Source organism: Lissotriton helveticus, chromosome 9, assembly GCF_964261635.1.
Source record: "Lissotriton helveticus chromosome 9, aLisHel1.1, whole genome shotgun sequence".
Taxonomy (NCBI): domain Eukaryota; kingdom Metazoa; phylum Chordata; class Amphibia; order Caudata; family Salamandridae; genus Lissotriton; species Lissotriton helveticus.
In genome coordinates, this window is record NC_136070.1 from 952,517,987 (window position 1) to 952,534,177 (window position 16,191).

Genomic DNA, 16,191 nt, shown 5'->3' on the forward strand with positions numbered 1-16,191 from the left:
GGCATATTAACAAGGAACAGGGAAATCTAACGCTAAGGGCGATTAGCGTTAATTTTTTTAATGCCCGCTATCACTGGATAATATTGCCTGGTTATCGCGTTATTAACAACACTAACTGCCTAGGCGTTAAAAAATCCAGCAATAGCGGCATTTTGGGAGGTAATCGCCAGTGCTTAATTTGTGCCAGTGCTTTCAGGTGCTAAGCACCGGCACTTATTTAACAGGGCCGGGGCTATTGAATTTTGTCCCCTTGTACGATGGGCCCAGACCATTTATCCACATGAACAGTTATCACATGGAAGGAATCATGCATCACACAAGACATTTTTAATACACGGTACTTGGCCTTTAAACAGGGAATTGTGACACAGGATCATCTTAACTCAGTGACTTACTGTACCACACAGACATTTGTCACACATCAGGCTCTATACCACACAGGTGGAACTTAATCCTTCCACTGGGAACTTACCACATTGGCATTTGCCAGCTTCTCACAGACGTGTTTCTTAAACAAGACCTTTACTGGCGGGACTAATCACATGGCTCTTGGCCCTTCGGGACTTCGATCACACACACCATGTAGCATCCATAAAGTTGTTTTTTTAGTGAGACCAGACTTTACATATTCAAAACAGGAAAGGGTCAGCGAGATTATTTACAATAATATTTGCCAGTTTCTGTATTACAACATTGAAACATACCTCACTATCCCTGAATATAAGATGAAAACACATTTAGAATTTGAACTTGGGTCCGTGTCTGTATCTTGGCTGAGGAGGGCATGAAAGAGCTGAAACTGGATCATAAATTCCAAACCTGTTCTGAACAGGGTCCCACAAAATTAGTTTGGCCCAGGGACCGCAAAATCCTTATAATGTTCCTCATCTGCCCTTCCTAAAACTCAAGCCTTCTCCCATCATTTGTATAAGTATTAAGTGTGAGTGTCAAGTTGAATGAACCTGGGACGCTCTGTGTTTTGTCTAATACATTCAAACATTCAAGGGGACAAAATTCAATAGCCCCGGCACCAGGAAAGTGTTAAACTTTTTCTCCATCCGCTTTTGGGCAAAGAAAGTTAAGTCACTGGTTTAGATGATATAGTTATCTAGTTAATGTACTTCATGAGTTTGTGTCTAGATTTAGAACCACTGCTACTGATCCTTGATTCAGTCCTAGGTGCAGGTCTTTTAGGTTTCCCTTTCCCTAATTATTGTTTTTTGGGTCTGGAAAGTTGATAGAGCCGAGCAGTTCATGCAGTCTCTTTTGGGGAAACTCAATGAATCGGTACATGGTGACAATTCTAATCTCAGTCAAAACAGTAGATTTATTAACATCTAATGTTTTATAATGTCTTGTGTATTTGATTGATATAGTCCAATTCAAAGTTTATAGTTACCTACTATCACATAATGTATTAATTGGCGCCCTTGTTGGCACTCCTAGCTAAGTGGCTAACAGCTGATTAGTCATAGAGTTTCAAGCTCTCTCGTCTCAGTTTTAGGCAGCTACTTCGCTGCTCATGAGCGTGGGTAAGTGCAGGTTCTTCTTTTGGGTTTTCAGTCTCCAACATGGTGAGCATCCTTCAATTTCACAGTGAAATTCAAGCAAGTGTCTAGCAGTGATTCAGTCTCTAGTATGCTGTACAAATAATAATAGATATTCATATAAAAGAATTTAGTTTAATCAATTATTCACCATTTAAAAATGATCCTGTTACATCAATATATATATATATGCAACACGATTCAACAAAGCGGCACCATGAAGTCTGAATAATAGATGAAATAAGCAGAAAATTTAGAACATTAAGGGGTCCATTACGATGTCGGGCGGTTTGCCTCCGCCAGCCTGTTTTCCGCCCCGGTCGCCTTGCGGCCGGGGCGGAAAACGAGTAACATGGAGGCGGTGTCTGTTAGACACCGCCCGCCATATTACTATGGGCTTTTTTCAATGGCTTTCTGTGGCGGAAAGGCATGCAGTGTTTACTCTGCGGGGCCCCTGTGGGCCCCCAGAGTGAAGGCCAAAGGGGGGTGGCACACTGGGGGGGTACCTGTGGTACCCCCCTGCCTTTGCATAATCGAAGAGGCAGGCACCGCGCGGTGCCTGCCTCTTCGATTGTGCAAAGGCGTGCTTTTGTTTTTTAACATTGTGGTGGGCGGTGCAGTGAGCACCGCCTGCCACAATGTTAAATTGAGGAATGTGCCCGCCACTGTGGCGGGCGCATCCTAATGGCAATGTCAGGACCCCCGCCCTTTAGGCGGGCGGTCCCGATTTCCGCTAGGGTGGCGGGCGGGCTTTGCCATCCTAATGTGCCCCTAAGACTTATTCTACTTTGGTGTCGTCAAGGTGATCACACAGAAATTTGAAGAATAAGAGATCTACCACTCAAGAGAGAATGAACTCTAATGGAAGATTGTTCTGGCTAAGGAAATGGGGTCTTTGTTCTTTATATTTTTATATTGAGAACGTATCTCGGATTGTTATATATTCCAGTGATAATGTCTAGAACAAAGTAAAAGCTGAAACATGTAGAAATCTGAAGATGTAGCCTCTAACTTCACCTATGACAGAGGTCTTTCAACTGTGGGGTGCACCCCACTGGCAGTCCTTGGCTGCATTCAAAGGGGTGCGCAAATGCGTCTGCAAGTACTTGTAAATGAAGGTAGCCTGGAAACACGAGCTTATTTATTGGGTATGTTTCCAGGTTGTCTTCATTTACATCTGCAGGTTTAAGTGCATGAAAAATAGTGGAAAGCTCTAATCCTGTGTGGTTGGGGCAGGGGCAGGCACAGTGAGTGGGGTGTTAGGGTCAAAGATGTAGCTAACAAGAAGAAAATGTTCTGTAATTATTCTGGGTTTTTTTCACCTTCAGGTAACTGCATAGAAAAATAAAAATGAACACACACCTTAAATGAAAAATAAATGCAAGTTAAACTAATCAGTGGGAAATGTACTCCTTTACATTCTGAAACCAGGCACGGCTTGTTCAGGTAAGAGCGGGTAAGAGCGGCGGGGTGGGGGGAACTCTACAGATGACGACGAGGTAAACTTAAATAAAATAATAAAAATGCGCTCACCGCTTAGCCAATGCCAATGCCGATGTTTTTCTTTGATACATTAGCTCTGGCATAAGTCTAATATTTAATTTAGATTATGAGCTAAATGAAAGGTTTCCTTAAAATTATGTCATAAGCCCCAACCCTGCGCTCAGCCCTGCTCTTTCCGCTCCCACAATTCTTGCCATAAAGCTTTGAAGGGGGCCTGACTTCAAAACATTTTGCTGTGGGGGCGTCTGAGCAAAAACGTTTGAGGACTACTGCCCTACTCAATGCTTGGTTTGTTTATTCCTTCTTGTGCTTAGCAATGTGACATTGAAGACTTGTCAAACCTAACCCTGTACCTTGGCAAAATCAAAATCAAGTTGTTGGGAAACAATGATTCTGTCTTACCATCTGTGTAAACTGGTCCATGCTTGTTTAAAGCAGTCAGGTCCACATTGTTTACTTTTCTGTTTCCTTTCCAGATCTGAAAAGACATATTGAGATCAACATGGACTAGACAATCACAATATTAGTTCTCATTATGTTACTACTTTTAATTCATCACTCATTGATCTAACCATGAACAAAATTTAAAACCATGCCTACAGTGCCACTATCCAAGTCATGCTTTGTGCTGTAGTCATTGTGGTCCTAAATTATATTGGGTCTGCATGGGAGGTAGGTGTTTCTATCCTCAGTCTTCATGCTTAATGCCATTATATGCCATTTTGTAGGTTACTCCGGTGAATGCCCCCCTAGGGAAGGGTATGGAGTCTTGCAACCATTTTATCTAGTCATGGGGGGTACACAAATAGGAAATACCCAATATAAAAAAGTACTAATATGTTATACTGATTCAGTAGTAGTTTATCCAAGTTAAGGGTGCTCATGATGGGTTGTCCAAGTTAAGTGAGCTCTGCTTGGAGGTCTGATATTCTAACCTTCCACCAAACTAAAGTGGAGACATTCTCGGTACTGTTTTGGGTGTTTCTGTCAGGTCGTCATAATTACGGAATAGTATAGCTTTCACATAGGAGCGGTCGAGTGTTCTTGCTACGCCTGTAAGTTCGTTCTCACCACCCAGTGCTACTGGGTGCCGCATAGTGACAATTCCAGTGGGAGGATGGGTGTTGCAACTTTCCAGCAACTTGCGTGTGTCAGCCAATGGGAACTACACGAAAACACTTTAAAATACACATATATTATACTGGTGTAACACTGTCAGTACCGTTATTATTACCTTTCAATGTCCATAGGGAATTAGAAATCATATGTCCCCCAGAGGCTCTTATGGGTTAGGGAAGTGGACACAGGGCAATGACAATGGCCAGTGGTCATGTCCTCTTCTCAGAACCCACTGAGAATTGCCTGAGTCTGTGCCCAGAGAATACTGAGAGCATGGGTACTCTTGCCATGTGTCATGCCCAGTGCATGCAGTTCTTGACCACACACTGTGCACTGCAGACACTGCATGCCGGAGTACTGGCCAAAGGGTACGATGGAAAGATGGAAACGATGGAAAGATGGAACAATGGAAAGATGAGTCCTATACCCAGTACCCACTATGTATGGCTGCAGATCTTGGCCAGCTGCTAAGCTGAGCAGGAGTTCTATACATAAGGCGTGGGCTTGTGGCCATCTGTTGGTTAGCCATCACAACATTTCTTCTCATGTGAACACCCATTGCCAACCTACGTAGCTGCTGCTTTGTTCTCCATGGAATGTCAATGATATAATCAATTAGTCTTTCCTCCATGCCTAACCTGGGTGAGGACATCTAGCTAGCATTAGTGGTTCCTTACAGTATGCTCTCTATGAGGTTATCTATTTGCTGATAATGGTTCTATGGACGTTTGAGTATCCATGCATTGCTATGATGACATTTGTTCAAGGTCTACATAAACTATAAGTTAATATAGCAGTGGAAAAAACATATCTTACGTTTTCGCTTAAGTTTACACCGGTTACTACAACCGGAAGGCCAAATCTCAAAAGACAAGGAGTAGACTAGGTAAGGTAGTAACATATTCTGCCATTCTCCCAGGAATTACCAGCAGCTGTTATGTTTGACCACTAAAGGAGACCACCTTTAGGAACAGAGAGTGCCCCTTAGACAGGAAGCCTCACCATCTCTCCAACTGAAGAGGTGTTCAGTACAGTTCTTTGTCTTTCAAGGATCATACCAGCTTATGTGATTGTGCAAAATCAAGCTCTTCCTTCATCCTATGAAGTTCCCACTCATAGCCCAGGCCCTCATCCTGGGTGGGTAACGCAATACTCAGGTCTTCATTATGAATAGCATCTTAATTTAAACGAGGCCAGTAACAACATTTGCCAATTCCATAGCACTGAAGACTTTCTTTTACTTTTACTGAGCCCAAATTTCTGAGAGAAAGTAGAGAGGAACAATGAGAAATTACTGGGAGAATCTATCCTGGAATAACCAGTTCCCTCAGTAATTCTTCTTTTTTTTTGGAAACTCTGAGGGCCCACCTCGCAATGGACCAGGATTTCTCCTCCCCTGAATTTACTGGGCGGGACCAGTGGTATCAGTAACTCCGGGGGTGGGTAAAATACAGCCTATTTTCTGGGCCACTTGTGATGAGGGCCATAGTGGTTTTACAGACTCCTCATTGACACCAATAAACCATTCTTTATGCAGCTGCTCGACCAGGCCCCAAATGAAGAAGGTTCAAACACATCTCTTCTGCATTGAAAGAACTGCACTAGCTCCCTCTCACTGACAAAATCAATTCAAAGTCTGTTGTGTGATTTATATGGCACCCCATGTGATGAAACCTGAGCACCTTTACTCTAAACTCAATATGTCAGATTCCAGGCAGGGACAGGTTTTAGATTAATTTTCTGAAAGTGGACACACACCTAACACGGGTCTACAATGGCATAAATACAAAATAATTTCATCTATTTCCATGACAACTGTTCATCCACCAAGATACTGAAATGAAAAATCTTTATTATATTTAAAAAAAAGATATTAACCTGTGCCACACCAAGACATCAGAATAGAATAGTGTGATATAGTGAGAAAAATACAAAGTTAGAAATATCTGCACACTGCTCAAAAAACCTTCAAAGCAGGAGCAATAGAGCACTAGATTTCAAACACATTCTGGACTGATATCCCCGCTTTAATACCTGCCAAAAGCATACGGTGGAAATTGAATTATAAAGAAGCTCTCTTCATTAAATATTGAACAGATGTTTCCTTTGAATGTCCTTGGTGTTTTGGCACTATGAACATGGTGAGCTGTTGAAGCAAATGCCCCTATGTCTACTAGGGGAGTATCCAGTGCAATCTCTATCCAAAAGCAGAACGTTGTCATCAATCAACAGGTCCTCTTTGAGTCAAGGCTGCAACAGAATCCTGCAAAGACCTTTTGCACTAAGGAAAGCGTTAATAGCCCACATTTCTTTCTTCCTAGGTAGGGCTCATCTCTGGACAAGTGATAGCAGGAAAAGATAATTTTCGAGATGGCTTGTACTCTTCTAGTGAGTTGCTTGTTGGTCCAGATGTGGAGGGTGTTACCATAGTCCAACTTGTTGGTGACTAGGGCGTGAGTGACAGTTTTTCTAATGTTGCTTGAGAGCTTGAAGAACTGCCTCAGCATCTTCAGGGAGTAGAAGTAGGATGCAGTGACGGCGTTGACTTGTGCAGTCATGTACCGTTTGCTGTTGATGATTATTCTGAGGTTTTTGCCATGGGTTCTGGATGTGGGTTCTCATTGTGGATGTAGGTCCCAGTTTGACTGGCCACCAGTTACAGTACCATGATGAAGTGATCTTGCTGAAGAATACTACTTCTATCTTGACTATGTTGAGCTTGAGACTTTTGGCTTTCATCCAGTTAGTGACTTCAGTCATGCAGGAGGTAAACTTCTTTCTTGTGTTGGAGGTCTTGTTCTAGAGGGAGAGTAGGTGGTGTGTGTCCTAGGTGTATGAAAGGATGTTGATGTTGTGTGTGCAGATGACGTTGGCCAGAGAGATCATGTACGAGTTGAAGAGGGTGAGGGTGAGGCTGAGCTATGAACCTTGAGCCAAAACCCTGCCCACATTTGTCCGAGTCTGTGTCCCTACCCCCTCCCCTCTTTGGTCCATTGTGCTGCCACTGCCACTCCCACCTGCCCTGCATGGCCCGCTGTGCTGACACTGTCCCTTCCGCCTGCCATGGGTGGTCAATTTGCTACCCCTGTCCCCTATCCGCTGCCCTGTAGTGTCCGAGTCCATGCCCCTAACCCTCCTCTTGCCATCCAAAATCAGTTGTGTTGCCACTGCCCCTTCCTTCTGCCTTCCATGGTCAGCTGTGCTTCCAGTCCCCTACCCGCTTGCCCTTCATGGATACGTTGTGCTGCCACTGCTCCTGCACCTTCCCTGCATGGTCAGCCTCCCTCTACCTTGACATCCATTGTCCATGTGGTGCATGCCCCAGCCCTCCCACCTGAACTCCATAGTCAGCTAGCTACCCCTGCACTCCTAACCCTTTTTTCCTTTGTTCACGTGCATGCCTCTGTTGGCTCCCTCTTAACCTCCATGGTCCATTTTGCTGCCACTGCTCTACCATCTGTCCTATGTGGTGTATTGTGCATTCACTACCCCTACTGCCCCTCCCGCATGGCCAGCTTGCTGCCCTGCCTGCTCCTTCCTGCCTTTAATTGTCTGAGTAGGTACTCTTACCCCATCTCCCCTGCCCTCCAAGGTCCACTCTGATGCCACTAGCCCTCCTTCCGTCCCTTTGCGGTCAGATGTGCTGCCGCAGCCTCTCTGCTCTTTCCTGCATGGTTGGCTTACTGCCCCTCACCCCTCCCCTCTGCCCTCCACAGTCCGTTGTTCTGCTATTGCTCCTCTCGCCTGTCAAATGTGCTCAGCTTGCGACATCTTGCCTTGCTGCCTTCCTGTGTCTGGCGACAGTGCAATAAAAGGGTTTTTACCGTGGACCAGCACATCTACAATCAATATTGAGATGTCTGTTCAGTCATTGGTTGAGACCAACGCCCCCGGGTGCACTGTAGTCTCTGCAGACTCTGCATCACCCAGGCAAGGGATACCTCCCCCACTGCAGACAGTCCTCCCCTCATATAGATCCAGGACCAGGCCTCCTTGGGTGTTTTGAAGAAGTGTGACTTGTCCCCCTCGAGTACCTGCAATTTGGCAGGAAAGAGGATAGCATATTTTATGCCCATCTGGCATAGCTGTTGTTTGACCACCACAGAGGACCTGCGGCGCCACTGCACCTCCGCTGTGTAGTCTGGGTAGGTCGTTATTATTGCTCACTCATTACACCAGGGCCCCTTGGCTTTAAAGGGCTGCAGAATCAATTCTCTGTCTCTGTAATTCAGGAGGCTTGCAACCACAGGGCGTGGGACCACCCCGGGTGGTGGGGGTCTGCTGGGCACTCTATGGGCCCTCTCAATGGAGAAGAACTTAGGGGCGTTTCCAGCTAGCACAGTGACAATCAGCATTGTTCCAAAACCAGCTCCATGCTTGGTCCCTCGGCACACTCAGGCAGGCCCAGAAACCGAATATTGCCCCTCAGCGTCATCAGCTAGCAACTGCAGGCCCGCAATGTCAGAACTCATGAGTTACATTTGGGAGTGTAATTTCTTCAGCGCAGGGCGCAACGCGGGTTTTGCTATCTTGTATCCTGCAAAAGTTTGTCGAACTGTTCTGAGTGTTTCTCAAGCATACACTCCAGTTGATCGAGGGGGCCTCCACCCTGCATGGTTGGGGCCGACAAGTCTTTAGTGAGCGAGAGTTAAGAGCCTGTTCACATTGGGTTTCATCATCATGGAGGGCACATTAGCGGCATACCATATATGCCATCCACAACCACGGACACGGTATTGGGCCTCGCCACTCTGCACCAGTCTTAATGCTGTATTGTGCCCCTGTGCGACGATCCAACCCTGGGGGGGCCGGGTCTCAGCTGAAGGAGAGGGGTGGAGCCACAGCCGCGGTGATCTATACCCAGGACACCTTAGGAAGGGCCACAGCCACTGGCCCACTAACCAATCTCATCTTATGGTCCTTAGGGTGAAGATTTGTCACCTCTTCTCACCAATGGTATCAGACCAAATACCAGTACATTATATCACCAATAAATCACTCTTAAATACATAGCAGTATGTGCTCCACATCAAGGCCTAGTGGGCAAAGTCAACTCAATACAGTAAATTATGCTTTGTACTCATTCAGCTCAAATTGTTGTATCTCATTAAAAACTCTTCATACATGGATACCTTATTGACATTATCTGGGTAACTTCATTTATGGTATCTTTCCTTCTGATCCATCTTTTCTATTTCATCATAAGTGAACCTTAAAAAAGTATGCAAGGGACATTCTTAGTGTATTCAAGATACATTTGGGGACAGCTTTCAGAGGGTCTATACATTTGGAACCTGATACAACATCATGAGATATACGGGAACATACGTGATGAACAGAGAAAACTTTAAATCCATGGTTTAATGGGACACTGAATGAAGACAGACTGAAGTTGAGGCTGGCAGAAAGAAAATGGAGACAGCACCGCCCTCATTGCTGCCACCGGCGACATCAGGATCCTCATGGACAAAGAAGAAACAGCCGCCCTCATCCTTCTGGACTTATCAGCCACCTTCGACACAGTCTGCCACCGCACCCTAACAGCACGCCTCCACGATGCCGGAATCCAAGAGAAGGCCCTGGCCTGGACCACATCCTTCCTCTCCGGCAGATCCCAGAGCATCCGCCTCCCACCCTTCCGCTCTAAGACCACCGAGATCATCTGCGGCATTCCACAGGGATCATCCCTCAGCCCGACACTGTTCAATATCTACATGGCACCACTCGCCCACGTCGCCCGACAGCACAGCCTCAACATCATCTCCTACGCCGACGACACACAGCTGATCATCTCCCTCACCGAAGACCCCGCACCGCCAAAACCAACCTCCACAGAGGAATGAAGGCCGTCACCGAATGGATGAAGGAGAGCAGACTGAAGCTCGGCTCCACCCCCTCAGCCTGGGACGACTCCTGGTGGCCAACATCGCTAGGAACACCCCCGGAACCCACCGACCACGCTCGCAATCTGGGGGTCATCCTCGACTCCGCCCTCTCCATGACCAAGCAGGTCAACGCCATCTCCGCTTCCTGCTTCAACACCCTCCGAATGCTCCGCAGGATTTCCAAGTGGATCCCCTCAGACACGAGGAAAACCGTCACCAAGGCCCTCGTCACCAGCAGACTGGCCTAAAGGAACGCCCACTATGCAGGAACAATAACCAAACTCCTAAGACGGCTCCAACGCATCCAGAAAACCTCAGCACGACTAGTCCTCGACGTCCCCCGACGTAACCACATACCACCCGACCTGAGAGACCTACATTGGCTCCCCGTCAACAAGAGGATCACCTTCAAACTCCTCATCCATGCGCACAAAGCCCTACACAACGCCGGACCAGTATACCTTAACGGTTGACTCAGCTTCTACACCCCCACCCGCAGCCTCCGCTCAGCCAACCTCGTCCTCGCCACAGTTCCACGCATCCGGAAAACCTCCGCCGGCGGCAGATCCTTCTCCTACCTCGCCGCCAAGACCTGGAACACTCTCCCTACCGGCCTACGTCAAATCCAGGACCTGCTGACCTTCAGACGACTGCTCAAGACCTGGCTCTTCGAGTAGAAGTAGCCCCCCCCCGCGCCTTGAGACCCTCACGGGTATGTAGCGCGCTCTACAAATGTTTGATTGATTGATTGATTGATTGATCATCCCCCAGCTAAAAACTCTTAGAAAAATCAGAAATGAATACAACAAAAGTGTTCTCAACGCCTAAAAGGATTTTTTTAGATCCAAATTGGATAACTCCAAAAACAGACCACGGAAACTTTTAGAGATGTTAAAACATCAATCCAATAAATTGGCCAAATCTACCCAAGAAGCAACTAAAACTAAATTGAGCTGCGAGGAATTCTCAACATTCTTCACAGACAAGGCCAACACGTTTGAAAGAGATCTCAGGATGGCAGCCGACCACCTCGCTAGCCAACTACCTCCACAGAACGATGCTACCATGAAAAATTATCATGATAGGTCGAAAAACAAAGCACAATGGTTGACCTTCAACCTTTATGACCAGAATATCATTGCCAAAACTATCTCGGATATCAAACCAAATAACCACTACAATGTTATGTTATGTTATGTTAATAACTTTTATTGGGCGCACAGCTGCCCCAGCGAAGGGGCGTCCTGGCGCCTGATCAAGTACCACAACACAACAAGTCGATGCTGGAAAAAAGGAGAATCAGTCAGCAGAAGCAAACAGGTGGGTTTTTATAGCACGTCTAAAGAGAGTCAGGCTATTTAAGGCACGAATATGGACGGGAAGGGAATTCCATAGTCCAGCTGCCAAGACACAAAAGGAACGACCTCCCATCCTGCTTAGTCTGAACCTAGGTTTGATTGCCAGAAAAAGAGATTCCGACCTAAGAGACCGCGTGGGGACATAAAAAGAAACAAGGCCCACAAGGGCAGGAGGCGAACAGAGTTTCAGAATCTTAAATGTCAGACAGAGAGCCTTAAATTTGAGTCTCTGTCTGACTGGCAGACAATGACCCCCTTCCCTTTAAATGTCTAAAAAGAATCAACCATATCGTTGTCCCAATATTGAGAAAAATAATCAATGCCTCACTATCTCCAGGGGTCCTACCAGAGTGCCTAAAAACAGGTCAAGTCCTACCCATCATCAAAAAAACCTACAGCGGACACGGCAGACCCCAAAAGCTTTCGCCCAGTAACCAATATTTCATTACTTGCCAAACGAATTGAAAAATGTGTGCAAAATCAGCTGATCAATAATTCTAGTCTGCTGGACGACTGCCAATCTGGTATCAGACAAGGCCACAGTATGGAAACAGCAATCTTACATTTAGTGGATGATGCACCACAGGCTCTAGATCATAATCAAACATGTCTACAAGTTCTTCTTGACCTGTCGTCTGCATTCGACACAGTAAATCATGAAAAATTGCTAACCCGGCTTGAAGACAGGATGGGACTATCTGGAAATGTTCTGAAATGGTTTAAATCCTTCCTTCAGAACAGAACACAAAGATTCCTGGTCAACCAGACGCTATCCCCATCATGCCCAAACTCGATTGGAGTCCCACAAGGATCAACATTATCTCCATCACAATTCAATCTGTATGTCGAACCCCTTACAGGAATCCTCCAAGACGCAAATATATCCTATCACATGTAGGCAGATGACACTCAGATCTATATGAAGATATCGTCACTGGAAGAGATCAAAACAATGAATGAGGCCTTAAAAATGTAATTACAATGGTTAACAAGCAATCATCTGAAATTAAATGCACAAAAAACAGAATTCCTATTAATATCACCGCCGAAGAACCCCACAAATGTGAAGGAATGGACCAAGCTGATCACAGCTCTAAGCTGCACACCTACCCTAGTTGACTCAACCAAATCACTGGGAATCACGCTTGAGAAGAACCTAGACATGAAAGTCCACATCAAATCAATGGCTAATAGTGCCCTGTTTCACCTGAACTATATTAGAAAAGTGAAACGATTCATTACTACGGAGGACCTCAAATTGGCAGTTCAATTCCTGGTTATCTCAAGGATTGAATATGGATGTACAACACTAAAAGGTCTATCAAAAATCTCCACAGCACCACTAAAAGCTTGTCTCAATGCGGCCCCAAGACTCATTACAGGTTCTAGAAAATACGACCATATCTCCCCACATCTGAAAGCACTAAACTGGCTTCCATGCGAAGCCAGAATTCAACTTAAACTGGCTTATATTACCCACAAAGCACTCCACTACCAATGTACTTAGCCCAGAAAATGTATCTATCAGGGGGAAGCAGACCGGCCAGGAATGCCAGAGAGCTGTTGCTGAAACCGCCCATCTTTCGGATGAAGAAAACATATGACAGAGCATTCTCTGGACAGGCACCCAGGACCTGGAATTCACTCCCTCCAAACATTAGAAAAATTCCAAATCTGGCAACATTCAAGAGGGAAGTGAAGATCTTCCTAATGAGCAATACCCTTCCCTAGACAAGACTGTTCATCATCTGCACCGTGGTTAAAAACCAGAAGTCGAATAGCCCTGTCTTGTATAGATACATCCTGCACAAAATGACCACAAAGACATTTACGATTGTAAAGATCAAATGACCAGTTAGCCGCGAAAACCTTTTTAACTGTTCAGTACCACAATTAATTAATAGTTGTAGGACTGATGTAAAACATTCAAAAGGTACACATATATGATACCACTGCGTACACCTGTGTATTCTAAACAGTTCTTAAACTTGTTTTGTTGAAACTGGTAAGAAAGACATGTACCTGATTCATATCTATATAAATTACTGCTGATATTCCAGTGTAATCTAAACTGTACCTATTGTAAATGGGCACAGAATGGAATGACTCAATTCTTTACTGGGGCAGGTACATAGACGACTGTATCATGATCTGGACGGGAACTCCAGACAAACTACTTGAATTTCATGTGTATCTAAACAGCAATGAGTTTAACATCAAGTTCACAATGGAATCAAGTAACACTAAAATACCTTTTTTAGATATAGAACTCTTTGCTGACAATGACAAAATCCACAGCAGACTATTTCGAAAGCCGACAGCGTGCAACTCACTCCTGCATGCGTCTAGTGCTCATCCTGCACACCAAATACGAGCTATTCCGTATGGTGCGCTTATACGAACCAGACGCAACTGCAGTAAAGATGAGGAATTTGAACACAATAAAAAGGGAGTTCTGAACAGATTCAAGAACCGTGGCTATAATATGAAAATCTTAAAAAAAGCCGAACTAAGGATAAATAAAATCAAAAGAGCAGATACTTAAAAAGAACAGTCAAGGAACAAAAAGAAAGATGACAAGATAAGACTAGTAACAGGCTACAATAACTGGTCTGGAATACTAATGAAAAGCTTGACCAAACACTGGCATCTGCTTAGAACGGATACTGTCGTCAAGGATTACATATCTGAAAGACCAACACTGACTTATAGAAAAGGGAGAACAATCAGAAACTTACTAAGCCCAAGTTATCCAAATGTAAAAACCCAAGACAGTTAGTTGGATAAACATTCAAAAGGATTTTATGGTTGTAACAACTGCAGTGCGTGTAAATGGGCCTGCAAAAAAGTGACAGAATTTGAGGGTCCTTTTGGGAGAAAATACCTCATTCACACCAATATCAACTGTATGACAAAATTCGTGACATACATCCTTGTCTGCAAATGTGGTAAAAAATACATTGGCAGTACTATACGGATGTTAAGGGAAAGAATCAATGAACAGATCAGGGCGGTTAAACAGGGGGATATGCGATACCCTGTGGCTGCCCATATGTCAATCTGCCCCGCACAAAAAACACATCGAATGTTCGAATTCTTTGGAATAGAACATACACCTAGACACCCTAGAGGCGGAAATAGGGAGCTAACACTGAGACAGAGAGAGGCTCTCTGGATCATGAAAATGCGCAGTGTGGAACATGGTTTAAATATTGACCATGAGCTACACTACTTTCTAGGGACATAATAGATACATGGGGACAGTATAAAATAGAAGATGATTCCTGATAATGTCACTTATGTTTCCAATGTATATAAAAAATGTATTCCTGATGATGTATGTATATGAGATGTGACAAAATAACTATCCGGTAATGTGAGTACCATGACCATGTACTGACCCTACATGTTGGAGAGATCAATAGTTCACTAAGAAACACTTATGAACACATATGGGCACATTTTACGACTTGTTTGAATCATACACGTTTGAGAATACTGGTAAGTATTGAATGGAAGTAGCATCACCCAAACAAAACACTCACAATAGCACATTAATTATAGGGGCGACGTGGGTAATATGCATGACACAACGACAAGCGGTCCGTAATTCATCTCATTTATCAACCGGGACGTGGCCTCTCATAATATGTTTTACTGCACGGGACACGATTGCGTGCTTCTGTGAAACCCGAAGAATATGATAACTCAATGTTTCTATAGAACACGAAAACTGATCCAATGTACAAAATAATTAATAGTTCTAATTAGGCCCGCATGAACCAAAAGAATAAATAAATTTTCTAACTGAACTCAAAAGAACAACCTAAATAAATCTGTTTAGTTTAATTAAATTAGTCGCCAACATGTCTTTCATAAAAATGAGTGGTGCTACATATAGATTGGGTACAATAAGAAAACGAATAAGTATAAACTAAAACTCGTTTCAAACAATGAAACCGTTTAAATAAATCTGATGGATAGGAATATTGAAAATACCTAATAGAAACTATGAGGTATGTCTCGAAAAGCCTCATAACTACTGATATATTCTATTAACTACATGTCTACAATCAAAATTCTATTCAAAAAGAATATTATAAGATGGCGCCTTAATTTGCCACGGAAAGTTATGTTTAGATAGACCCACGAGACTGCTCTGGACCAATTGATAGAGATGTGTGAAACGGGGATCACATGACCCGTAACAACCAATCGGGTACCTCTGCTTGAAACACGGAAGTGTTTCTAAATAAAGACGCGGGGCATTCGAAAAGAATAATGATTGAGCGAACACGCTAATCCTGAACGGGGGCACCGGAGAAAAAAAATAAATAAATAAAAAAAAAATTATCGAGGCGAAAGGTAAGCGGAACGGAGCGAGTACTAGGGGAAGAATGCGCTCATACACCGCAGTGACTTGGGTGTTTAAATATATAAAATGGATACTGCTTAGCGGGTGGAAAGAAACTAGTGGCAGGTCGAAGTATAATAGGGAAACACTGTGAAAATAGTTATTGTTACAGTTAACTATATATGGGTTTTAGCGAATGCTATGTTATTCGGGTAAATATCGATTACCTGTCATGAGATGGAATATCAAGGAGGGGATCCTTCCGGGAACGGGTGGAATCTTTTCCATTTAAATAGTACAAGGAAATAAAAGAGTTTACTCAATATTAATGGCATCTTAATATATACTAATACAGGATACTGAACTTCCTTTCAGCCAAACTTAACCAAAGTGTGAAGTGGAGTCCATTGGACATAATAGAGTGG

At 44.2% G+C, this 16,191-nt stretch overlaps 1 protein-coding gene across 1 annotated transcript in view; it reads right to left on the reverse strand.

Moving 5' to 3' along the window:
* Positions 1-16,191, reverse strand: part of LOC144783326 (acylamino-acid-releasing enzyme-like) — a 352,393-nt gene that overhangs the window by 230,947 nt on the left and 105,255 nt on the right. The window contains exon 5 of the mRNA XM_078662358.1: positions 3,453-3,528. Within this exon, the coding sequence (XP_078518484.1) occupies positions 3,453-3,528 (76 nt within the window). The remainder of the gene's footprint in view (positions 1-3,452; positions 3,529-16,191) is intronic.